This window comes from Haliotis rufescens, unplaced genomic scaffold, assembly GCF_023055435.1.
Source record: "Haliotis rufescens isolate VD_foot unplaced genomic scaffold, xgHalRufe1.0.p SCAF_9, whole genome shotgun sequence".
Classification (NCBI taxonomy): domain Eukaryota; kingdom Metazoa; phylum Mollusca; class Gastropoda; order Lepetellida; family Haliotidae; genus Haliotis; species Haliotis rufescens.
The window spans coordinates 34,870,426-34,897,662 of NW_025964383.1; the positions used below are offsets into that span (position 1 = coordinate 34,870,426).

General features: G+C 42.1%; 2 protein-coding genes across 5 annotated transcripts in view; one reads left to right on the forward strand and one right to left on the reverse strand.

Annotated features, from left to right (window-relative positions):
- Positions 1 to 26,283, reverse strand: part of LOC124147801 (structural maintenance of chromosomes protein 4-like) — a 48,845-nt gene extending 22,562 nt beyond the window's left edge. Inside the window, exons 1-17 of the mRNA XM_048390486.1 lie at positions 26,154 to 26,283; positions 23,102 to 23,185; positions 20,835 to 20,977; positions 19,621 to 19,815; positions 15,722 to 15,901; positions 14,533 to 14,697; positions 13,840 to 13,967; positions 13,174 to 13,314; positions 11,150 to 11,300; positions 8,144 to 8,287; positions 7,570 to 7,647; positions 5,011 to 5,132; positions 4,423 to 4,531; positions 3,633 to 3,764; positions 2,885 to 3,087; positions 2,095 to 2,279; positions 709 to 821 (exon numbers count right to left, since the gene is read on the reverse strand). Coding sequence (XP_048246443.1) covers positions 709 to 821; positions 2,095 to 2,279; positions 2,885 to 3,087; positions 3,633 to 3,764; positions 4,423 to 4,531; positions 5,011 to 5,132; positions 7,570 to 7,647; positions 8,144 to 8,287; positions 11,150 to 11,300; positions 13,174 to 13,314; positions 13,840 to 13,967; positions 14,533 to 14,697; positions 15,722 to 15,901; positions 19,621 to 19,815; positions 20,835 to 20,977; positions 23,102 to 23,183 — 2,271 coding nt within the window. The 5' untranslated portion in view covers positions 23,184 to 23,185; positions 26,154 to 26,283. The remainder of the gene's footprint in view (positions 1 to 708; positions 822 to 2,094; positions 2,280 to 2,884; positions 3,088 to 3,632; positions 3,765 to 4,422; positions 4,532 to 5,010; positions 5,133 to 7,569; positions 7,648 to 8,143; positions 8,288 to 11,149; positions 11,301 to 13,173; positions 13,315 to 13,839; positions 13,968 to 14,532; positions 14,698 to 15,721; positions 15,902 to 19,620; positions 19,816 to 20,834; positions 20,978 to 23,101; positions 23,186 to 26,153) is intronic.
- Positions 26,284 to 26,293: 10 nt separating this feature from the next.
- The window catches only part of LOC124147802 (UDP-glucuronic acid decarboxylase 1-like), an 87,227-nt gene continuing 86,283 nt past the window's right edge, over positions 26,294 to 27,237 (forward strand). For all 4 annotated transcript variants that reach the window (XM_048390487.1, XM_048390489.1, XM_048390488.1 and 1 more), the window contains exon 1: positions 26,294 to 26,535. In XM_048390487.1, the coding sequence (XP_048246444.1) occupies positions 26,445 to 26,535 (91 nt within the window). In that variant the 5' untranslated portion in view covers positions 26,294 to 26,444. The remainder of the gene's footprint in view (positions 26,536 to 27,237) is intronic.

The window sequence follows — 27,237 nt, forward strand, 5'->3', positions numbered from 1 at the left end:
TTGGCGGGAAAATTATAACCAAGCGTAGCTACCGCAACGCCCCATAAAAGCACAGTTTATTAGAGAATAAACTATAATAAATATCACCAAATCTTCAAGGAACGCTTCAGCAGGAGAAAACACGTCTTGCTAAGCAGACGAAGGAGACAAGAGTGAAGGGTGTCACATGGCAGCTAGGTGGCTACGCACGTGCTGCATGAGGTAATTGAGATCTCTGTGGTAGATTTCGCTATAGCAGCAGTTGTGGGAGACAACAGCCTCGGTATAACAGTGGTAACGTATTACTTAATGTAATTCAAAATGTGTGTGTCGTGTGTGTTTTAACGTCTTTCGGTAAGGCAGAGCCGGGGACTCTCCATTCAGACAGAGGCTCTATCCATTTAACCACAGAGGCGGACTTTGAGTGCCTGGATAGTATCAACAACCTTGCTTGTTTGTTTGCTTGTTGTTTAACGCCGCACTCAGCAATATTCAAGCCATGTGACGGCAGTCTGTAAATAACTGAGTCTGGTCCAGACAATCCAGTGATTGATATCATGAGCATCGATCCACGCAATTGGGATCGATGACATGCATCAACCAAGTCACCAAGCCTGACTACACGATCCCGTCAGTCACCTCTTACGACAAACAGTCACCTTTTACAGCAAGCATGGGTTGCTGAAGACCTATTCTACCCCGGATCACATCTGCCCTCATCTGTCTCACCTTTTCGAGTGTGTTCTCCATGTTGGCCAGTTGTTTGGGGTCCACAGCATCCGAGGCAAGGGACGATCCCATTCTTCCTCTGCTCACTGACGTACCACCACCACTCATGGTACCTGACACAAGGCAAAACGTCACTTTCAGTAGGTGCCACACCAAACATGCTAAAAGCAAGTCCGCAGAACAGAATGATTTTCTGCTTTAAATTTAAGAAAAGTTCATTTGTAAAGATTTACTTTTCAGTTTTTTTTCTCTGATGAGCCAGCAATTACTTGAAAAAAGCCGAAATGATCAATTGAAAATTCAATAAATTAGTATGTTTATATTAGTTTTCCAAACGTATTGTGATACATATTCATTAGCATTTCAACTCATGGCATTCAATTTATACAGGGCACAAAGTAGACACAATTCATGGATAACAACTTCTTTAATACTGTAAAAGGCGACGTTTCGGTATAGATCCTTATACCGTTGTCAAGCAAGACAACGGTATAAGGATCTATACCGAAACGTTGCTTTTTACAGTATTAAAGAAGTTGTTATCCATGAATTGTGTCTACTTTTTCATCCGTCAACTTCTAAGTAATGCCTATCAAACAATTAATACATTGCACCTTTAATATTAATACAGAGTATAGTGCAAACAGTCTATTATCTTCAATCCTTCAACACAACCCAAACGTGTCTCTCCTCCAAATCAAAAGTTACCTCCCATCCCTTAGCCCCCACTCTTTAGTGTTCTTATTTCAAATGTAAATTCAAGAGCTCTTTGGGGAAACCTCACAACTTTTTTTCCCACTTTGTCTCCTGCATCATGGCGCACTGGTTGAAAAAAATTGAAAACGCAAACAAATCTGGTTTGGCCTTATGTCATTTCATTATGCCCATAATCCCTTATTTCACCGCACATTAAAATACTAGCTTCTGATTTTTTGGTTAAGAAGGTGTGTAATGATTTTCCATGTAGCCCACTCATGTAGCCCGCTGAGAAATCAATCAGAACATCCCTTAGGTAACTTGCTTATCTCACATAGGTATTGCTGAGTTGAAATCAATCGATGCTTATCCAAATGCATTGGGTAAAGGGACGTAACTCAGTTTGTTTGATTCGTCTGCCAGCTGTCAAAATGGCTGCCTACTTCAGTATCTGTTGTGTTGTTTTTTAACCCAAAACAAGTGGAGTGAGTTTTGCGAACTCCGTGAAACTTTGCACATATATTCAGGGTCTGTATGAATGAATGTTGGTAAGAGAAATTTGTTGTCAACCGATCCCTCAGGGCATATGATATGATGTAATCTGGGTGTGAGCCGTTACCATATACCCCTCGACATCAGTTGACAACTTATGTCCCAGAAGAATGTTGTAGAGCCTCTAGATCCTGTTACCTGATGTGTCAATCAGCTGCCCCGTCAGTGTGACAACCCGGTACCGCGTCTTCCCGTAGGCTATCCGAGTAGCCTGATCCAAGTCTTTAGCCACAAGAGTGTCTCTCAGTGCAAAGTAAAATGCTGGCAAAATTGCAGCATCCTTTGTTTTAACAAGATCAAACAGCCGCGGTACATTCTCTGGTCTGAAAATAAATAAATAAAATTCAAACACTAGGCCACAAAAAAAATAAAAATAAATAATATTATTTCTTGTTTGTTTGTTTGTTTGTTGTTTAACGCCGCACTCAGCAATATTTCTGGAAATAATGCCCAGTAATAAAAATTTCTAAAATTCCTAAATAGCAAAAGGCACCAGTTCAGCATGAGTCTGATAGACATGCAAAGTTTCATAGAGAAATATTTAACGGTTTCTGAGTTATGCTCCGGAAACGATTTCGGGACACACACACAGATGGACGGAACCCATTGCATCAATTTCACATTTAAAAAATGGCAAGGTGACCAGGCTTTTCTTCTTTGTTTGCTTAACCACATTTTTGCTGCAAAATTTAGACAACAACTCAAGCTAATTGGTTTATAAAATAAATAGGAAAACCATAAAATATACAAAATAGGTAAATGAAAGCTTCTTCAGCTTGAAAGAGTACCACTACCAGATTCACATTTCTCACAACAGGGAAATTGAGAATAATGACTTCCTTTGAAAATTTCCCTTAGATATAAAGGGGATCATTTGCAGGAATATTTCCAGGCTATGAGACTGGTGCCAGTGTCTGTGATAGCTTACGTTGTGATCTTCCTCTTGGTGTGTTCCACCCATCGCTGCATCTTGTCCAAGCCAATGAAGGTGGCTGAACCCACGCTGTTCTTCTTGAGGAACTCCACACACTTCTGTGCCGTGTTGATGCTGTCCACAACGATGTGGTCCAGGGCCCCGCAAGCCGTTGACACGGCAACATCATACTTCTCATCTATTGCCCCCAGGTTTCCCTGTGCACACATCATACAGAATACAATCAGTGAGTTGGGTGTAACGCTGCTCTCAACAGACGCTATGATAGGAAGAGGTGAGGTGAAACGGCGTTTAACGTCGCGTCCAAGATTATTGCTCTTATGTGTGTGTTTGTGTGTGTTTGTGTGTGTGTGTGTGTGTGTGTGTGTGTGTGTGTTGTGTGTGTGTGTGTGTGTGTGTGTGTGTGTGTGTGTGTGTGTGTGTGTGTGTGTTGCGTGTGTGTGGCTGCTTGTACTAGTCCGGACTGATGCCAATTTATAAGTGCTAGCTCACTGAGATACCATGCCACAGTTTAACATGAGTGAGTGAGTGAGTACAGTTTTACACCACTTTTAGCAATATTCCAGCAATATCACGGTGGGGGACACCAGAAATGGGCTTCACACATTGTACCCATGTCGGGAATCGAACCCGGGTCTTCGGAGTGACGAGCGAACGCTTTAACCACTAGGCTACCCGACCGCCCCTAATATATCATAACATAGTAGTAGTTTCTGCAGCAATGTACTACAAGCCACCATACCAATCTGCCTTGTATGCCTGGTAGTTTGCCTGACTTCTTCTGGTCCATCAGTGCCTCGATCACCCTGCCCTGTCTCTTGGCCGACTGCATTGAGTTGCGGGCGTCCTCGACCTTGGCTCTCAGACTGCGAACCTTCGGATAAAAGTAGATGATCAACATGGATGGCAAGACATAACAATCACTGAAATCTCAGGACATGGTGAAAAATGTGTGTAGTTGTCTATTGGATCCTAACAAGACCAATCATTTCTTGTCATATGATATATTTAGATAGAAATAGAAAAGGAAAGTAGTAGTAGTAGTAGTAGTAGTAGTAGTAGTAGTAGTAGTAGTAGTAGTAGTAGTAGTAGTTTAACGCCGCACTCAGCAATATTCAAGCCATATGACAGTGGTCTGTAAATAATTGAGTCTGAACCAGACAATCCAGTGATTCAATTGGGATCGATGACATGCATCAACCAAGTCAGCAAGTCTGACCACCCGATCCTGTTAGTCACCTCTTACGACAAGCATAGTCGCCTTTTACAGCAAGCATGGGTTGCTGAAGACCTATTCTACCCCAGATCTTCATGGGTCAAATCAGGGATAGACACGGCCACTAGCCTGTTAGTCCGAGACTAAATTGAAACACAATGCTCTCTCCCACGATCTAGTTATTTTACATATCCACTGGTACGAAATGAGATGCAGACTAGATGGACATATCCAGTGATGTCTACCCCTGTAAAATCTTACCGACGATGGTGATTAGTTGACACCCCTTTCACACATAGTTTCACAGCCGACATACCTCTTCGGTCGACCTAGATTCAACACTGACAGCTGACTCTAGCTCCTTCTTGCACTTGGCCACCAGTTGCTCTACTTCAGGGATGGTTTTCTCTAGCTCGGCAATTCCACTAAAAGACAAACCATGGATTTATTCCTCAGTCATTAGCCATATCACCTGGCCAAAACAAGAGTGAGTGAGTGAGTTGGGTTGGGTTTAACGCCGCTTTTAACAGTATTCCAGTTATATCGCGGCGTGTCAGCTTAATGTGGGAGGAAAGCCCGAGGTGATGCAGGTCTCAGACGTTTACCACGTTTCTGGCGTGCCCAAGGGACCCAACTCTGTACAGCGCATCGCAGCGCCTTAGACAACTGGGCCAACCGGCCAAAACAAGAAGCAACAAAAATTAAACAACGTCAGTATAACCGAATTCTACCATACAGTTTTCAGGGGACACATAAATGTATTGAGGTGTGTCCTCAGATCTTCGTGTAGCAGTAGCAAGCACTAAGATCTGATTTTGATGAGATTGATGACAATTCTGGGGGCATATTGGTACCAGTTCAGGTCGAGATGGTTTTATTATTCCAGTAAGAATCTGAGGTATACCTTTTTCTATCCTTCATGTTGGTTTCAGCCTTGTCCAGGTTCTTCTGCATCTCCTCCAGCTTGGTGGTCGCCGTCTGCTGGTTGCTAAGATACAGGTCCAGCTCAGACTGAGCTACTTGAAGCTGAGGGGGAGAGATTATTATTACTACCGGTATTGTTATTATTATTTATATCCCACACTCATCAGATACAATTATCTGCTCAAATGCGGTTTATTTGTTCCCTGACCAGTGGATCCAGTTATCATTCTCAACTCCCTGGGGAGTATACAACCCAACCTGGCAACCGAGGGTTTTCACATCCACCTCGTATGGCGGTTACCCATTCCCTGCTGGGTGAACCGAGGCACATTTGAACCAAGTCACTTGCCCAGGGTGACATCACACGTTTTGACACCTGTGTTTCAGGTGTATGTACATATTCGTGTCTCTATTGGTCTACTTAATACTCAGCATTATCACCTCTGAAATCCAAACCTTGTATCATTTCCATTTCCCCCTGACAAGACTGAGCTGGTTCAGGTTAAAATCAGCTTGTGCAGCCTAGCTTATAAGCAGTCAGTAAAATATTCCACAAACAGGCTAATAAGTATCACTTGCTTCAGAATTTTACCCTGTATATATGATCTAAACAATCAGAAAAAAAATTACTTTGGCCCGTGAAGATTCCGGGGTCTTCAGCAACCAATACTTGCCGTAAAATGTGACTATGCTTGTCGTAAAAGGCGACTAACGGGATCGGGTGGTCAGGCTTGCTGACTTGGTTGATGCATGCCATCGATCCCAATTGCGTGGATTGATACTCATGATATCAATCACTGGATTGTCTGGAGTCGATTATTTACATTCCGCCGTCATACAGCTGGAATATTGCTGAGTGCAGCGTTACACAACAAACCAACCAACCAACCAACCAACTTTCAATTCACACAACGTTCACGCTTTCATCTATATATGTAAACTACGTATCGCCTATCTTCGCTATATATACCTTAGCCAAATATATGTTTGAATTGTAATATGACAACAATTTTCAGAAACCAATCAAACTGAATGTGAAAGAGATCGAAATATGGCAATCAGAAGCCAGTTCCCGATGATAGTGTACATCATCTCTTACCGGGGCAAGAGAGTCCACTAGCCGTTATTTCTACCCATGCCACTTCAAGTCTCCTTTTCGTGGCTCAATGCCAGTGCCACCCCTGTGTCCCTTGTGTATCAACCAAGTCAGCGAGCGTGACCCCCCGATTCTGTTAGTCGCCTTTTACGACAAGCATAGTCGCCTTTTCTGGGCTCAATGCCAGTGCGACCCCGTGTGTCCCTTGTGTTTTAAATACGTTATCCAATTAGATCGCGGTTCAAATGGCTTCACAAAGATGACTACCAAAGCAGACAATCTGGTCAATCAGACAACAAATAGATTTGAGATTTCATCCCTGAGAAACAAAATGACAGATTACCAAAGTAAATATACTTATTACTGCTGAATTTTTGCTCTAACAATAACAGTTGGTTGGTTTGTTGTTTAAAGCCGCACTACAGCTATATGATGGCGGTCTGTAAAATAATCGAGTCTGGACCAGGCAATCCAGTGATTAATATCGTGAGCATCGATCCACTCAATTGGGACCGATGATATGTATCAACTAAGTCAGCAAGCCTGACCAATCGATCCCGTTAGTCGCCTTTTACGACAAGCATAGTCGCCTTTTACGGCAACATGGTTTGCTGAAGACCTATTCTACCCCGGATCTTCACAGGTCCTTACAATAACAGAGGCTAACAGATTACAGAGTATCAAGTATAACTGCATTTCCCGTGGTAACCTGAAACGTACAGCGGGGGATCATCTAAAAATAGCACTCCATCTGTCACTACAATAAGCTTTAGGTCGTTTGAGTTAAAAAACAATGAAGTTTGCACTCGATTATATAAAAGTACTTGAAAACTTTGAAACAGTTCGAAAATATTTGTCTCAGCTAAACTTTTGAAATAGTTTCAGCGCAAATTCGAAAGATGATGGCAGTGGCGAAAACAGCAACCTCGTTTTCAAGAAACACGGATGTTGATATTATAAAACATTCTCTGATTGGACTATAGATATACGCAATTGACCACTCCTATTTTAGTACAGAAAAGGAGGCTTGAAAAGGCAAGGGTGGAAACTAGACTTTGATATTGGCCAGTGGACAATCTTGCCTCCAGAAGATATGTCAAGCCCATGAAGTATTGACGCTGGGAATTCAGCCAAGGTCTTTGGCAGGTCATTAAATGCCTTAACCACAAATATAACATAGAGATAAATCACAAAGAACAATGAAGAATGAGGCATGGCTTATTTCACAATGAAACATTGTTTTATTATGATGTCATTTCTGTCGTTTATTGTAAATGTTATTAACATCCTAAAGAGGCTGTACGTAATGTTGATATCTGATAAAAGAATAAACGACTTGTCTTGTTTATTTTTTAAAGACAAATATGCACATGACACCAGGATGGGCAGAACCTAAACGCATCATGGGTGTCCTAACTCTTCAAATCCTTTGTTGATGCCTACCTTTGATTTGGTTTCATTGACACCTTTCTGTAAATCCAACAGCTTCTCTTCCTTCCCATCTTTCTCCTCTTGTAGGCCCTGGAACATGTATTCGTAGGTTCAATTTATCTTTCTTACATGATCAAATCACAGCCAAAATATAAAAATGTTTTTTTAGGTGCTGAAACAGATACTTATTACAAATACCACGGCACAGTCAGTGACTTGACTGGCTGAGTTGAGGAATTTTTTTTACACTAATAATAGTCTATATTAAGACTAGTCTGCTGAAAAAAACCCCTCTTAATATTAATATGTCAACATGAATCACAAAAAGGTTAAAATATGAGGCTTGCTGAGGAGTTTTAAAATATACTAATGAGTCGCCTCTGCCTTGAGACTCACCATAACCCACCTTTGTCTTGAGACTCACCATAACCAACCTTTGTCTGCCTTGAGACTCTCCATAACTCACCTTTGTCTTGAGACTCACCATAACCCACCTTTGTCTTGAGACTCACCATAACCAACCTTTGTCTGCCTTGAGACTCACCATAACCAACCTTTGTCTGCCTTGAGACTCTCCATAACTCACCTTTGTCTCCGTCTTGAGACTTTCCATGACATCCTTCAGTTTTTCTTCTTCCTTGGCTTTGTCAGCTTCTAGCTTTTCCAGTTTTCTCTTCATATCTGCTATTGCTTTCTCGCTTTCTTCTGGCACAGCTCTCAGTTCCTCAATCTATAAACAAACAGATTTGAACGATAAGAGTTCTGACTAATTGAAACAAGCATGAAATAGTCATATCCCCCGCCAATATGTCCGGTTGTGTGCAAGGCATTAGCCCCTGTGAACTATGTTCACTGGGCCTTTTTGTAAATGGCCTAATTGCAAGCACTAAAAAAGTTATTACTGGTGTTGTTTTGCCATCTGCAGTTAATGATAGAATATGTAACTGAATTTGTAATGAGTTGTGTTTTTACGTAAACAATAATCGGAGAAGTAACGGAGTTCTTACTTTACTTAGAGATCATTTAAAGTGAATGAGTATGGTTTTACGCCGCTTTTAGCAATATTCCAGTAATATCACGGCGAGGGACACCAGAATTGGGCTTCACACATTGTACCCATGTCGGGAATCGAACCAGGGTCTTCGGCATGACGAGCGACCTCTTAAACCACTAGGTTACCCGACCGCCCCAGATCATTTAAAGCAGGGGTGATCATAAGATATACTGAGAAGTACAGCACGAATCATCTATGATCTGAGTAGTAGACTGGAGCCACCTTGAGTCCATCGCCATGAATGTTCTCTACAGGGTGTGTCCAGGTGAACGGTCTTTCATTCCGCAATCTAGTCATCTCATCCAATGCTATTTTGTTTACTACAAGTTTGTGTTCATCAAAATCTACAAGTTTTAGACCTTTCCTTGATATTTACCCAACTGAGCATTGTATACACTTGACCGGGCTGGGCTTTAAATTTACTTCCTTGTGTAATTATATATACCTTGTCCAAGTTCCTTTGTCAAGTGGTATACATCTCAATAAGGTAATTATGGTAACGGTTCTCAGACAACCCTGCGTAGGTGTGTTTGAAGAATGTGTAAACAGTTTCAGAGTTATGCTCTTGCTAAGGAAACATTCGTAAAAACTCCCAACCAACAAAAGGCACCAGTTTACCACGAGACCTATTTAAATGCCAAGTTTGGTGAAGAAATATTGTACGGTTTTCAAGATCTGTGCCAAGTTTGGTGATTTTCAGTCAAAGTCAAAGTCATTGCCAGGAAAATTCGAAAAATAATATTTCTTAAATTCCCAAACTATCAAAAGGCACCAGTTCACCACAAGACCTATCTATGTGCCAAGTTTGGTTAAGATATCTCATGGTTTTTGAGTTCTGCTCCCGAAACGAACCTCACCCATTCCTATATCCCCCTTCCACTTCCACATGGCGGGGGATAATAATCGAAGACTGAAGGGAAGATCCAAACTACCAGTCAATCGAACAGAATTTTCCATAATCAAACACAAATGATTTTGCCCTGTCTCTCAACTGTCTTTAAAAAAATAGACGAACAAAACCCAGAGTTATGTTTCCCGAGAATGTTTATTACTTACAGTTAAGTACGGTTATAACGAACTCAAAGGGACTACTAATTTCAGTTCGTTATAACCGTAGTTCGCTATAAGCATATATACAGCATAACTACAGCAAATAGTCGGGACCAAAAAAGTAAGTTCGTTATATCCATCAGTTCGTTAGATGTGATCTGGTTCCACTGAACGTCAACTTGAAAAACAGCAAAACAGGGCTCGATTGAAAGAACTTGATTTAACTTGCACCAGGTGTATGTTGATATGAAAATTTAGTTGCACCAGACAAAACCAGGTTGTGATGTGGAAAAGTAAGGCCTAATCACAAATTTGAATTTTTGTAACATGCTCACAGTGCAGGTAGATATAAATATTAGGTTACATTTTTTAATAACACGCTGCACTGCATGTTTACAGTTAAATCAAGCCCTGCAAAATGAAGCTAACCGATAAGTTTTGAGTGAGCGAATGAGTATGGTTTTACGCCGCTTTTAGCAATATTCCAGCAATGTCATGGCGGGGGACACCAGAAATGGGCTTCACACATTGTACCCATGTCGGGAATCGAACGAACGCTTTAACCACTAGGCTACCAAACCACCCCTGATAAGTTAAAGATTGGGATGAGGGAAACATCAATCATGATTGTACAACCAATTCCTAGCACCATTTAATGAATGTCTAATCAATCAAACTAGCAGTCCCTGCACAAGGCATTATTAAGGATCTTGCTGTACCGTCAACTCGGCATCAACAGATTTTTTCCAAATCCTTTCATATTTGTAATCTAGGTGCTCAGGTGATTTGATGCACTTCGCGAAGTAAGACCTGTCTTTTTACAATATAGATCTTGAGTTTCAATCAGATCGTTTCGACTGAGCGCCGCCATTTTGTTTGAAGCAAATGAAAGAGATGTGTGAGGTGGGACCTGAGGTCAATAGGAGGGACACAGAAGGGACACAACTTGTAATAGTGACAGGTGGCCCTACGAATGAGCCTGGAAATTCAAGCCTAGTGCGGCAAGGTTGGAAACTGTACTGTTACAATCAGTTAACTCCCTTGCCTTGGGAAGATGCTTTCGAAAATATCAAGAATGAGTGAGTTGGGTTTATTGCCGCTTTGAACAGTATTCCAGTTATATCACAGCAGGTCAGCTTGATGTTGGAGGACTGCCTAAACTAATGCAGGTCTCAGACATTTACCACTTTAGTGAAACCTACAACCCACGGGTATGGTGCTGACAAACCTTGAAACATAATCAGGGCGAATTGGGATTCGAACCCATGATCAAAGGTTTGGGCGTGACCAAGGGACGTAACTCTGCATAGTGAAGTGTCCCATCTTAGACTAACATCTGGCATGCAAATTTTAATAATCATTATGTTTATGTTGGTAAGCATCAATATTGATGGCCATGCCCATATTGTCAATGTTGATTTGTCAATATAACATTATCGTGGTTTACATTTTTGGGAACTTATTAATTTAACTGCAACATCGTGCTACCTTTCTCTTCTCCTGATCCAGGGTCTTGTCCAGCTTCTTGGTCTTGGCCTTCGAGTGTTTCAGATCTTCTCGACACTTCACGTCCTGGCGCTCAAACTCCTTGAACTCATTCTTGGTCTCCTCACACTGCTTCACCAGGGTCTCGTACTCCCTGAAACATACAAGAGCAACCCCATTACACCAGGGTCTTGTACTCCCTGAAACATACAGGAGCAACTCCATCTACACCAGGGTCTTGTACTCCCTGAAACATACAGGAGCAACCCCATGTACACAAGGGTCTCATACTCCCTGAAACATACAGGAGCAACCCCATCTACACCAGGGTCTCGTACTCCCTGAAACATACAGAAGCAACTCCATCTACACCAGGTCTCGTACTCCCTGAAACATACAGGAGCAACCCTTATCTACACCAGGGTCTCGTACACCCTGAAACATAAAGGAGCAACTCAATCTACACCAGGGTCTCATACTCCCTGAAACATACAGGAGCAACCCCATCTACACCAGGGTCTCGTACTCCCTGAAACATACAGGAGCAACCCCATCTACACCAGGTCTCGTACTCCCTGAAACATACAGGAGCAACTCCATCTACACCAGGTCTCGTACTCCCTGAAACATACAGGTGCAGCCCCATCTACACCAGGGTCTCATACTGCCTGAAACATACAGGGAAGCAGCCCCATCTACACCAGGGTCTCGTACTCCCTGAAACATACAGGGAAGCAGCCCCATCTACACCAGGGTCTCGTACTCCCTGAAACATACAGGAGCAACCCCATGTACACAAGGGTCTCGTACTCCCTGAAACATACTGGAGCAACTCCATCTACACCAGGGTCTCGTACTCTCTGAAACATACAGGAGCAGCCCCATCTACACCAGGTCTCGTACTCCCTGAAACATACAGGTGCAGCCCCATGTACACCAGGGTCTCGTACTCCCTGAAACATACAGGAGCAGCCCCATGTACACCAGGGTCTCGTACTCCCTGAAACATACAGGAGCAGCCCCATGTACACCAGGGTCTTGTACTCCCTGAAACATACAGGAGCAGCCCCATCTACACCAGGGTCTCGTACTCCCTGAAACATACAGGAGCAGCCCCATCTACACCAGGGTCTTGTACTCCCTGAAACATACAGGAGCAACCCCATCTACACCAGGGTCTCGTACTCCCTGAAACATACTGGAGCAACTCCATCTACACCAGGGTCTCATACTCCCTGAAACATACAGGAGCAGCCCCATCTACACCAGGGTCTCGTACTCCCTGAAACATACAGGAGCAGCCCCATGTACACCAGGGTCTCGTACTCCCTGAAACATACAGGAGCAACACCATCTACACCAGGGTCTCGTACTCCCTGAAACATACAGGAGCAACTCCATCTACACCAGGGTCTCGTACTCCCTGAAACATACAGGAGCAGCCCCATCTACACCAGGGTCTCGTACTACCTGAAACATACAGGAGCAGCCCCATGTACACCAGGGTCTCGTACTCCCTGAAACATACAGGAGCAACTCCATCTACACCAGGGTCTCGTACTCCCTGAAACATACAGGAGCAACCCCATCTACACCAGGGTCTCGTACTCCCTGAAACATACAGGAGCAACCCCATGTACAGCAGGGTCTTGTACTCCCTGAAACATACAAGAGCAGCCCCATCTACACCAGGGTCTCGTACTCCCTGAAACATACAGGAGCAACCCCATGTACAGCAGGGTCTCGTACTCCCTGAAACATACAGGAGCAGCCCCATCTACACCAGGGTCTCGTACTCCCTGAAACATACAGGAGCAGCCCCATCTACACCAGGGTCTCGTACTCCCTGAAACATACAGGAGCAGCCCCATCTACACCAGGTCTCGTACTCCCTGAAACATACAGCCCACCTGGCTAGCAAAAGTTTGAGACAGTTTCACACACTGATCTGGGGTCTGGGATTCAAACGATTGAGGCACACACCTCAAATTATTAATATGACATCAGTCAACACATTTAGATCTTACTTGTATATTTTCTTGTGATCTTTTCCCTTCTCCTTCTTGGCTGTATTGATTTCCTGGAGTTTTGAGTTCACCTCTTTCATACTATCGTTGATCTTGTCATACTCTTTGGTAGCCTTTTCTTCGTTCACAGCACACTCTCCTCTGGAAAATAACACAGCAGTGTTTAAAATTCAGGTAAATCCCAGCCAGACAGTCGGACTGGCAGGTCTAACAAACTCCCATTCCAATCAACTGCTAGGCTTTGTTTTGTTTGTTTGTTGTTTAACGCCGTTCTCAGCAATATTCCAGCTATATGTGGGCGGTCTGTAAATAACTGAGACTGGACCAGACAATCCAGTGATTGACATCATGAGCATCGATCCACACAATTGGGATATGATGACATGCATCAACCAAGTCAGCAAGCCTGACCACCCGATCCTATAAGTCGACTCTTACGATAAGCATAGTCGCCTTTTACGGCAAGCATGGGTTGCTGAAGACCTATTCTATACCCCAGATCTTCACTGGTCTGCACAAGTATGGTGCTGTCAAACCCAGAAACACAATCAGTGCAAACTAACATTTGACCCCCCAAAAATGAAGAAAGGACCCAACACAGCAAACTGACACCTCAGACACCCGGGCTACCAGTTCCCCAACATTGCCTTTGAAGTTGTTACTTACATGTATTTTTGGTAGAGCTTGTTCTTCAGCTTGACAATACTGTTCTCCATGGAGAGGAATTCCACGGCTTCATTCTTGGGGGCCTCCAGGTCGTCCTTCTCTTTCTCTACCGCCTTTACACGATTCAGCTGCAGAGGAACACAGGAAATGTCTTGGAGACCAATTTTTTCATTTGTATTTTTTCATCATGTATTGCAACATCACCTACAGACAGCCTCTGACTCTGCACTGACAAATAAACAGCATGAACTCGACGTGCATGGCACCACAAACCACCACTGAACATGTTTAATGAAAATAGACTGTCCCATTGCATGTGGATCGCCTCTGTCCAATATCCAGTGTTTACACTTATCTGTTTTAAGTTTGTTCAGCAGTAGGGGGCATGGTCGTCTAAGGTGCCGTGATTCGCTGTGCAGAGTTGCATCCCTTGGGCAAGCCAGAAACCTATGATTGTGGGTTCAAATCCTGGTTCGCCTGGATTATATTTCTAGGTTTGTCAGCACTATACCCGTGCTCGTGGGTTTCACTTAAGTGGTAAACGTCTAAGACCTGCATCACTTCGTGCTTTCCTCCCACATTAAGCTGACACGCCGTGATATAACTGGAACACTGTTAAAAGCGGCGTTATACCCAACTCACTCACTTGTTCAGCGGTATTCACTGCATCACCACCAATCATTTTCAGCCTACCTTCTCTGCTCTCATCTCGCTGAGAGACTCGACTCTCTTCGACAATACTTCAATGGGCTCCTTGAAACGGTTACTGCCGATGATGTCCTCCAGAAATTCCAGCATTCCGTCCTCATGTTCAGTGAGCGCTTTTGGCTTCATCATGGCTATCTGCTCTACCTCACCCTGCAGACAAACAGAACGAAGAAGTGCACCAATACGTTGACCTTTATACGTAAGACTTGTTCAGATAAAATACTTGTCATTGTTCCAATCAAGGGGGTAACTGCTAGGTAGTACTGAAATACTGCAATATACTTTTCAAACATTGTTCCAGTGTATTGGGGTAAAATATATATCAAGTTTCATTATCATCTGTATTGTTTAACATAAAATCTATTCAGAAATTCATTCACAAATGATGATTCCCTTCAAAATGGATTGACAAAATGGCTGAAACGAGGATGTGATTAATTTCTCACATTGTTATCTCCCCTGTATCCATTCAAAATGGCGGCAACTGACCATGGGTAATAATTACTGTTCTCTCAATTCACCCAACTCAACATATTAGGTGTCAATCACGTAGACTTTGCATTTTAGTTTTTCAGGATGTAAAAGAGTCTGTCAAATACAGAAATGAAGTCTCTATCTCTTGGTATTTAGACAGACTACATTGTAACTAAGACTGCACAATCTTACAAGTAGACTATGATACAAGAGTGCAACACATTTGTGAGTCGTGGGAACTGGGGGCTATAGGATTATTATTGAGTCCCGGGGTGACCACAGCAAAGTATGTGAGATGCCTTATGCTTATTAGGCTGAAAAAAAGAGAAAAATCTTGGTTCTCAGGCACTGCCTGCATTATCATAAAGTCTGCCACACGTTTCATTTTCATGTCCTTTTTTAAATTTTCTTGAACACGGTAGTCACATATTGTATTCTAAGCAATACATGTATGCTGTTTATTTGGTTACATACTACTTTAATTATGTTTCTAGGTTTGTCAGCACCATACCCGTGCTCGTGGGTTTTACCGAACTGAGACCTGCATCACTTCGGGCTTTCCTCCCGCATGAAGCTGACACGCCGTGATATAACTGGAATACTGTTAAAAGCGGTGTTAAACCTCACTCACTCACTCACATACTACTTTAAACAACCAAATAAACAAAACAAAAACAAAAACCACCGCCCACCAACATACCTGTAGAATAAGGAACCGATTGTGGTCAAGGTCTATTCCACATGATCTGAGAAACCTGGCAACTTCCTTGTACGTTGCTCGCTTCCCATCCACAGAGTAGCTGGAGGTGTTGTCCTTAGACGCCGTACGAGACACCACGAACTTGGAGTTGGGGACTATTGTATATTCATCATCCCCTGGCTGGAAAAAATAACTCAAAGTCAGTTTCCCCCCAAAAAGGAAATAAGATGCAAGAATAATCTCCCTAGGGTTATGGTCTTCCTTGGTTGAAGCTATTCCAATAATTAGTATTTAGTGGAATATTTTAGATATTTGATACAAACAGACAGTACTGGAGCAGAGAGACAGTTGAAACAGACTATACTATAGCCCATGCCCTGATACCCCCGAGTAATCCACCTTGGCCTGTACTCCCTAAAATTCTTCACTGTTGGACAGCAGGCACAGCATAGAGAGTGGTGCCATAACGGTAAGGTGGAGTAGGCGGAGGAGGCTGCTGAAGTCCAGGTGGGCCTAATGGTGTAGCGTCAGGTAAGTATAAAAACATTACATTTATCCCTAAATGCTAACGTTTTACCTTACCTGATGCAACACAGTGTTTTATTGGACTGAAATGGAAGGCGGGCTAACTGATAAGCTGACTGATAAGCACCAGTCATGTTGAGGAAGCACTGCGACTGTGGCAGCGAGTTAGCAGCCCCATCCTCATCTGACTAGGATATGACAGGTCAAGCCCATCTCGGGACAGAATGATGGTCTGAACGTAGAGAGAAACAGAGCTTGACAATGATCAACAGCAAGGTATACCACATCTTGCTTGAGAGAGGGGGAATATGGTACCTGTATTGTCCTGGGTACTGACAGAACAGTACCCAGCATCATAAAATGTTCACAAGGGAACAAGACATCGGAGCCGTTGAGCCAAAGGGTGACTTCATTCCTCAGGCAAGGCGCTGTTACAGATGTCGGGGGTTGGCCAGATGCTAAGCTAGGACAAGCGTCCAAAGCTGTGAGTTTCCTCGACGTCCTCAATGGAGACGTAGCAGAGATAGAGACAGGCAAAGAAAGTTGTAGATGACCAAAAACACCTCTCCATGATAGTCAGTCTGGATGTGTTAGCGTGGAGGGACATCGTTGATTACAGGGCTTGTATCTCATGTGGGTTGTGGGCCGATAGAAGCTGCAGGCCCAAACGACAATACGCATAAAGGACACCGATCTGGGCCAAAGGAGACACGACTTGAGACAGGGAGGAATAACTGCTGATGCTGATGCTGGTGTCGGCGCTGCATGGACACCTGCAGATAGTGGCGAAGGGCCCGAAGAGGGCAGAGCGCAAGTTCCAGGCCGACAATCTCCGAATGTAGTGGAATGTGGAACTGATGATCAGGTTGACCCTGCAGTGAGTTTTTCCAGGAGAGACAAAGATGGACATGGCCATGTGGCCGCTGACCGAACTAGACCAAGGTGTAGCAACGGCATGAAGCCCACTAACTCTGGCCACCGTGGCAAGGGCCAGGAGAAGGCAAGTCTTGATAAAGAGACCTTGAAGCAGGCAGACGTCAGCAGTTGACGTAAGTCCTGTAAAACCACATTGAGATCCCAAGCTGGACGACAAGACTTCTTTGTCTGACCTTCCAAATTGAAAATACCGGACATTGGCGTAGAGCTCTGGCACTGAGGCAAGACAGGTGGTAGAGCCAGCGAGGTGATGGGACGGGCGCGGATATAACAAGAAATCAGCCACCTGAGGGACGGTGACATCTAATGAAATGATGTGTCAGGATGAGCGAAAGGCGTGAAAAGAATGCAACTTGTCATCATGGAGGGAGCAAGTGGAGGAGCAATGAGCCTTGGAAACCTCTTCAGCGTTGTGGGCAGAGAACCCCTTGGCCCTCAGGGACCTCTGGAGACTGGGAAACCATACTCTTGCCAGTCAGAAAGCTGTGACCAAAAGCAGACTCAGAGGCCTGGTCTTAGCTGCCTTGTGAATCACCTGGGGAAGGAGAACAGGGGTTGAAAAGCTGTTCCACTTTCCATTAAAAGTGCTGGCCCCGAAAAAAAACGAACCGGAGGAAGCAACGATAAGCTGCATGGATGGGTATGTGCAGGTAAGCGTCTTGCAGGTCCAGATTGATGAGATGGTCCATCAGGAGAGAGGTAATTTGGACTGAAGAAAGCAAGGTTGTGAATCATCTTTGAGGAACCTTTCCTAGAAACCAGGAATGAGGGGGAGAGGAAGCTATAATGGTGTTGACGTCCTGGGCTTTCACTGCATTCTTGGCCATCAGAATGTGGACATTGGCCTGCAATAATGAGGTTCCAATAGTCTGGAAGTGAGGGGAGGAAGGCCACGGAGCTCCGGGCGGAGGATCCGAGTGACGAGCAGATCCAGCATTAACTGCCAAGTCCTTCAGTAAGTCTCAAGTCTCCCTCCTTCTGGGGACAGCTGGGCAGGGACAACTGGTGGAGGCTGAGAAGGTGAAACTGCTCCAACATAACAACTCTGTTGTTGGCAGACAGAGAAGAATATGAGAGAGTCTGGGCAAAGGCTGATAACTCGTGGGTATCGGGGCATGGGCTATAGTCTGTTTCAACTGTCACTGTTCTAGTCCTGTCTGTTTGTATAACTATAAGGTAGGGAAGCTAAAGCACTGTGTCAGGCAGGGAAATCTAAGTACAAGAAGTTTTGGAAAATGCTGAATGACAGGTGCTTGGCAAATTAATTATTATCAGATAAAGAAAACTTGCATTCTTTGCCTGGCAGACATTGGCCTGGAAGAGAGAGGGGTGAAATAGTGTGGGAAGGGATGACTGGAGACAGGGAAATAATACCAGACTGTGTCTTTCAACCTGTTCATGGATTATACCCAAACCCACCTGGTATTGAATACATGGGACACAAAAAGCACATTTCAACGAGTGGGTTTCATAAGCAAGTAATTGTTTACTCATTACTTCCCAGCTTATTGCGACCACTGTACCTCCATATACTTGAAATGTTAAACTATAAAGAAGGGGAGAGAACCTGGCCTGGGATTTCGGCACAGATTCCCGCCATATTCTACAAGGGGAAAGCCCCAGCTTGTACACATGAACTCTGACACATGAACTCTGACACATGAACTCTGACACATGAACTCTGACCCTGTCATTCTCAACAACTGTAAACATTCGAAGAGAACAGTTGAACTATTTATCAAAGCAACAAAACTGTGTGTCTGTTATCATCAAAAGATTGCATGCTTCATCACACTGTCACCACTACATCTGCGACAAAAACAAGCATCCACATTCAGAGATCGATTTCTCTATAGCCCAGCTGCACCAGTGCAGGTAAAACATTGCTAATACGGGTCACTTTAATTGCCAGGATGCACCCAGTGCAGGTAACATTTCCCACCACAGGTGCACGGCAACAGTTATATTTGATAAAAGTGGAAAGCTGAATTCTTTTAGAACTGCAAATCTTTTTGACTCCAGGAAACAAAAGCTCATGAAATTAGTGAAATATATATATGTGGTATGAATACAGTGAACTTGCTGAACTCGTTCTTCACAATTACCACTAGAACAGTCACTCATGAAGTTACAATCACATCAAACAGACACTTTGAAACTTCTGTTTACTGGATATCATGATGTGAAAAAGCTATAAACAGATTTACCCCCCCCAAAAATACTGGAGCACATTCTCAAGTTTATTTTCTCTTTGAATTTATTTAATATTCAAAATAACCTGATATATTTACTTGGTTGCACCTGGTGCAGGTGGTAAATCAGAATGAAGCTAGAAGCTTTGCTTTGTCCCAAGTGGAGAGGTGACTGGTTTGACATTGCCAATCAATATTCTACTCACCCCTGTGTCTACTATCCTCTCAAAGTATAGCTCTACTCACCCCTGTGTCTACTATCCTCTGAAAGTGCACTGCCACGGTACATGTGGTGATGTTCTTGTGGTTCTCACTGTTGTGGATGAGAACGCTGATCTTCTTAGATCGTATCTTGTTTGCCCGATATCCAAACACGAACAACATGGAATCAATGACATTTGATTTTCCACTGCCATTAGGTCCAACAATTGAGGTGAAACTCTGCAAAATAAAAACAGACATTGAAAAAATAAACCCCAAAAATAAACACCAATGCAATACACTTATGACATAAGCAGAGCGAAGTAGCGTGAAATGAAAATAGTTACAAAATCATATCACATAAATTTCTTGTTTGATGGCATCTGTGAACATTAAACATTGACAGATGTGATTCATATGAAGAATGAATGCGTGGCAGGACGATGTATGCAGTGCATTTTACGGCAAGTATGGGTTGCTGAAGACCTATTCTACCCCGGATCTTCACGGGTACAGAAGAAGATGGACAATGAGAATCCAATAAATTCGTAGGACTGGTTATCGATATAGATCATAGAAATCTATAATTGTTAACTATTTATCAATAAATATCGGAGAAGTAACTTTGAGCAAGTAAAGACATTTCATGCCACTGGTGAGTGTTGACACATTTATGCACGGATTACTTCGTGGACATTTAAATTACAACAAAAATGGTTGCTAACCGTCTTTGGCAATTGACATGATTGATAATAAGTCTGTTTGGTAAATTTAAACTTTATTTCATTACAGTTGTTCCTGTAAGATATTATCCATGACACAGTTTTCATATCATTCATCATTAATATTTCTTCCCAGCAATGATAATTCTGATTATCAATCTTTTTAGCCAGTCCTATAAATCAGTTCGAAGTAGTTTTTGAATAAACAGTGGTTAGAAGTGTAAAACTGCGATATATTATGCAAACACAACCAGTTTCACACTTTGTGGTTGGTTGGTTTGTTGTTTTACGCCGCACTTAGCAATATTCCAGCTATATGACGCCAGTCTGTAAATAATTGAGTCTGGACCAGACAATCCAGTGTTTGACATCATGAACCAGACAATCCAGTGATTGATATCATGAACATCGATCCACGCATTTGGGATCGATGACATGCATCAACCAAGTCAGCGAGCCTTACCACCCAATCACATTAGTCGCCTGTTACGACAAGCATGGGTTTCTGAAGACCAATTCTACCCCGGATCTTCACACCTTGTGGAAAGGCCCCAACGTCTGCACCCCCGCATAGGACTTGAAGTTTTCATTCACAATGTGTGTGATCATCAGGCGGGGGCCATTAGTGTCGTATGTCGCGACTGACTCCGGTGCATTCGGAATCTCAATAGCTCCAAAATCTGAAGAACAAGAGGGTAGTGGTGAGTGTCTTAATGAATATAATATAACAGTATTTCACTAATATCATTTCACCACCCACGCAAATTAAGAAGGGTCGTGGGGCCCTGGAGGTCTTCCCCTTTATCAGTGTTCCCGCTGGCTTTTGAAACTGCCAGTCCTTGTGGACTGGTAACTCTAAAAATTACCAGTCTCCCCTAATTTTGGCCAGTCCCAACTTTCAACAAATAAGGAAACGTATGCAAATTATTTGGTTTTAATTCTTTCAACTTCATGTTCAGTGCAAAGATGTCATCTCTGAAGTAACTTAGTTAGATCTATACGGCAATCACAAAAACTTCAGTCACAATTTTCTCTTTGTTTTTTAATATTTCGAGACAATGTCGCTACAAATGGATATTTAACCTAGAAATAGACAAGGGGGAACCCTTATGGTAACAGACAAGCTGACTTTGTTCGAAAAATGTACTTACCGTATTCGACGTAATAAGCGCCCCGCTCTAATAAGCGCCCACTGCGATATTTGCTGAGTTATTGACTAGTGAATCAGCCAAATTTGCATCCCTTCCGATTGATCAATGTACAAAAGACTTACTTATTCGGTATAATACGCACTCGTGTGTTCTGTGCACCCTTATTTATGGGCAATTTAATTCTGGATAAATATATCAGTCGTACATAAACATTTCAGGCTGTCAGCACAAACCACGAAATATATCTTTCAACTATGTTTTTTTCCCACCAAAATAATATTCTAATAAGAGCCCCCTATTTCTTTTTTTGAGAGCGCCCTGAGCGCTTATTACGTCGAATACGGTATATGAATATCACTGATGTTTTGTTCAACAACAAAGATTTATAAGGTATGTTATTTGCCCCTCCACAGGGACTGGCAGTCACATGAATTACCGGTCCAAGCCAAATTTTACCGGTAAAAAACTGGTAATTACCGGTAAACGGGAACACTGTTTAGTACTTGAATCTGGGGACCCCTATACGCTAACACTCAACAATGGGGTCCTCTTGACCTTTATGCTTTAATTTGAACACTAGACACCAGTCGTATGGATAAGACACAGCCATTAGTTGTTTTCTTCTGAATCCAAGTCATGTTACTTTAGTTCCCAGACCTAAATAACCTGTACACCAGCTGGTAGGATCTAGCCTGTAGGATCTAGCCTGTAGTATCTAGCCTGTAGTATCTGTTTCTGCTGTTGGTTTCTCAATAGGGAAACCAGATCACAAGATACAGGAACCGATGTTGTTGATATTTATTTTAATGGTAGCCATGACTCGATTCCACTGAAGTTTGTTGCAGCAAGAGCGGTGAAGTACCTCTCACTTTTACAAGTAATGGAACAGGGTCTACAATTGTGGAGTTTTACCACTTTGATGAGATTCAAAAGCACAAATTTGTCATGCAGTGATTTATAGAGGATTAAATAAACTGTGATACTGTTCAAAATTGGGGGTTCTTCTTTTTGTAAATTCTGAGGAATTGGTTTTTTGATTACATATTCAATTTGGGAATATTTACTGTCATTTGCAGCAGAATTTGGACAAATAAAGGTCTCTGAGCAGGTCTTGTTAAATCCCTGTCACATGTTTATACTTGTGTCAGTAAGAGCAGAGCTACAGATAAACTGTGTATTTGCGTAAAATACCAAAAAAAACCCATTCAAAACCCAATTACTTTCAATTAACTTACGTACAGAAAAGCATGCATTATATGAAAAGCTCAAATGTATAAGCACAGCACACGTTAATACCCGATGAAGCTTTCTCAGCATGCGTACAAAGGAGCTAATTTCCGAAACACAATTACAAGCTAATTGACTTTCTGAGTCAAGCCTATATATTTAGAGCAGTTATATACATCTAAAACATTATTTCATTTTTTTTAAATCTTAGAGTGTTCACTAATTTTCAGAAAAACCCAACAGCGTGATGGATAGATGAGTGAAAAAATATTGGTTACCCAATGAAAACTGTAATAACCCAATTAAAATAGAAACCCTAGAGTAAAAACTCAATTGCTCAAAACATTATCTGTAGGAGGCATGTCATTGTTATGGTTTCTATTGTGAAGAAGAGACATATTTATCACATTTTTCAAAGCTACAAACCAGCTGGATTGAAGATGCGAGAAGCACTTGGAGTTGGTGGAACACCCTGGTCCACTTCCATTGCGTCTTGCTCTTCTGCCATGTCTGAAATCACATTTTCAATCATCACATGAATAAACCTCACCTTTCATAAACAAAAACAGTTACAAAGTAATATCCAACTCTGCAATTAAAATATTCAAAGAGGTGCAAAACAAGGCACAGTTCAACTGATGTGACACCTTCCCTAGGCAAGAGAGTTAACTGGCTGTAAAAGTCCAGTTTCCACCCTGGCCCAACAAGGCTGGTATCATGGAGCTCCATTTTGGCTTGACTAACGAGTCTATGCATCATCCAATCAAAATCGCGCAACAAAATCGACATCCGGTTTGTAAACTTGTGCAGATTTCGATCAATTGCAGGAGTTGCATAGCATGTGCACTGCCAACTCGTTGTCAACAGATATTTTCCAAATCTTTTCATGTTTTTAATCAAGGTGCTCACATGATTTGATGCATTTCGCGATGTAAGACCTGTTTCGTCACAACATAGATCTTGATTATCAATCAGATCGTCCCGACTGGGCACCACCATTTTGTTTGAAGCAAATGCGAGTGATACGAGAGGTGGAATCTGATTGGTCCATAAGAACTAGAGGCTTAGAAGGGACATAACTGGTAATAGCCACTGGTGGCGCTATGATCATGCCCAGTAATTCCAGCCTAGTTTGGCAAGGTACGTGAATAAAAATTTAAATTAAAAATATGGCAAGTATTAGTATATCTTTTACAGGATCCCTTGTGAATACTGTCATAAATAATAAATCTGGGAAGTATATCCAAGCTGAGGAGGACAAGAGTATAATTTGATAAGCGTGAGTGAGCAGAGGATTACTGTACTTTACCATGTGTATTGTTTATTATCATCATGTCAGGTCTTGATGCAACGCATACTTATTTCATTTAAATTTTAAGATTTGAACAAATAAATTTGCCGCACGTTATAATAATTCAACATGTATAGAATCAATATAAGAAATCAATATTAAAGGTCACTTGAATTTAGTCCACGAGTTGTTCATGTCTACAAATTCTCCATGGCGACCAATTAGGGGAGTAGTGCACTTAACCGGGCACACTTTTTTAGATCCAATTAGCACTGTGGAAGCTCAACCGCGCTTCATCGAGTTGGCTAATTAATACGTTATTCAGCCGACGCTCTACCACTGGACCATGTAATCAGTGCTCGTTGAATGGGTCATAAGCACCCCTTTAACATGCATGCAATAAACAATGAATTGCGCATGACGTCACATCATGATGAACCAATCAAGCAACGCTAAGGTGTATGACGATGTGTTTCGAATGACGGCCAATGTGATTACTCTAATCGTTTTTACCCGGATTAATGCTTGAAAAGGTCAGAATTTATGGATAAAAAAGAGGTGTTGGATCGTAAAGGCGTATCAGTTCCCTAAGACCGAAAAGGGGCCTTGGGTCGGGAGTGGAAGCCCTGGTAACGGTTTTGCCAGACAGCGGTTGCGCTACAGGTTCTACTACACCATATCAGAACCAGTTTGGACAGTGCGGTTTTCGTAGGGAGCCTTCAGTGCAGATCGAGATATATCTGCAGGCTGTGATTGGAGGATATTCTGTAAGATTTATATGTCTTTCAAATGTACATCAAACCAGTTATTAAAACTGACCATGTTTTTCTATATTTAGTACTGTCTTTTTCAACATGATGACTTATGCTGAATGTGACCACAGCTATTTTCAAGTAGGTGACATTTGGTGCGAAACTGGGGGTGGTGTGTTTAGCTTCCTGTACTCGGAAAAGGAGCTGGCTAAGCTAGTCATTTTTTATTATTTTTATTGCTGCTCTAAGGCCAAACTGTGCACACATGTACAGGTAATAGCTGTTGAATGCTTAGTTATTTAAAAAAATAAATAAAACGTTACTATAGAAGTCTATGGGAAAACATTTGGTTGTATGTAACCTGTAGCCTAGTATGGTAATTGAGCCTGGTAAACTGCATTGTTGATCGAATTAGTTTCGTTGCGAATTCACCTTGGTACTGTTTGTTTGTTTTTTGTTTAACGCCGCACTCAGCAATATTCCAGCTATATGTCGACCTGTAAGTGATCAAGTCTGGACCAGAAAATCCAGTGATTGATCTCATGAGCATCAATCAATGCATTTGGGATACGATGACATGCATTAACCATGTGAGCAAGCCTGACCACCCGATCCTGTTAGTCGCCTCTTACAACAAGCATACATGGCATAGTCGCCTGTTTCGACAAGCATGGGTTGCTGGAGACCTATTCTACCCCTGATCTTCACGGGTCCTTAGTATTACACCTTTAAAATGGGCTTATGGTAATGTTTCCAATAAAAGGAAAGATTTCCACACATAACACTTAATTGCTTCAAATTTTGCATGGGTTTGGGAAACAATAAGCCTACATAAATATGAGGAAGAGAATTTATGCATATCAACTTCTTTATTATGAGGAACACCACGTTTGAGAGCATATGCTTACTCCTTCATTGGCTGAATGGTACATAAATATATTTATTAATACTTCTAGCCAGGGATTAAGGTTTTTAAAAATTCGAGGCAGATGTGGAAGGTCCACCCAGTAAAGGTACTATATAATATTTACCTCAAAATGATCAATGGGTGTTCAACATGTTAGAGAAAATTATTGCAATTTGCAAGTTTGGCAATACTTTGATTGACTTGTGTTGCTAAGACATTCATTCCGTTCAAATACAGTTACCATCATTAATGAGGCTATCTGGTGTAGGGTTAAAAAGATAATGTACATAACCAGTGATGGACGCTTAAACATTTCTTTCAACACAGCGGAGTGGAACCTATCGATATATCGGCCTATGTCTATCTGGTGAAACGTAAACAGTGGGGTTTCTCGAAGTTTTAACCAATCTGAGACATTCAAAAGAAGTTACCACTTCCTAAAATAACTGATGTGGAGGTCATGATTTGTACCCTGGGATACCTAGACCAAAATATATTAATATGATAAATACGTTTTGGACGTTTTACCTATCGTCTTTTTCCTGTGTGTTGTCAAAACTGGCGCTCAAACGTTTGTCGTCGGGCCGAAGAAAATACTGAAAGACGATTGGTCCAAAATATTCATTATTCTCCATTTTCCAAAGCACCTTCGTAACCCGGAAGTAAATTCTAGGGTCAAATCGGATTTGCAGGTGTTCCCAATCTACTGGATGATAGTATGTGTTGATAAGATTTTCATCGACGAACGGCTGCATTTGGTGTGACTGTCGACTGCTGGTCGCATAAACGAAAACATGTAACGATGTGAAGAGACGTACGATGTTTGAGCTAAACAACGGGCAGATGAGACTACCTACGAAGAAAATGCGACAACTTGTGATCATTATTCTTGTTATTATTATCGTTGCGGGTAAGTTGTAATCTGAGCTGCATGATACGTATGATTGATTGTATTGAAGTAGTTTCGTAGTGCGTTCAAACAGTTGCAGATCTAACGCAACTGAATGTATGTCACTGACTTCCATGTGATTGTATGAAGACGTTCGTTCTTGTGTTGGACATGTCTATTTTGAGATACTTCCCAAGTAGGCCTGCAGTTCTCATACATTTTAACGTCACATGATGACATGATGTGAAATGCACATGTGGCGGTTTTGTCAATTAGTTTGTAAGCAGACTTTCAGAAAATTTGTGTTTTACGTGATTGTTAAGAATAATGTAACAAATACGTTGGGAACAATCCTGATATAATAGTGGCCATTAATAATAAAAATAAAAATAATAGGTTCACTTATATTGAGCTGCTGTCCCCCCGAGGTATGCTTTAAGCATACAATACAGTATAGTTCAGGGGATGTCATATTGGCAGGTCTTGAGTCATGGTTTAAAGCAATAATGATAATAATAAGAAGAAGAAGATAAAAAGTTGAGTCCTTTTCTAGTGATACTGGCATGTCCTTTGGGCTCAACAAATGCAACATTCATGTAAAACTGAGAGACGTTTAGTCAATTTACTTGGGGGAAGAGTTATTGACCATTTTTGGGAAGGTCAGGCCTTTACGTACTAAGGTTAGGGACAAACTTCAGAATGTCAAGAAAATCTGGAGTTGAG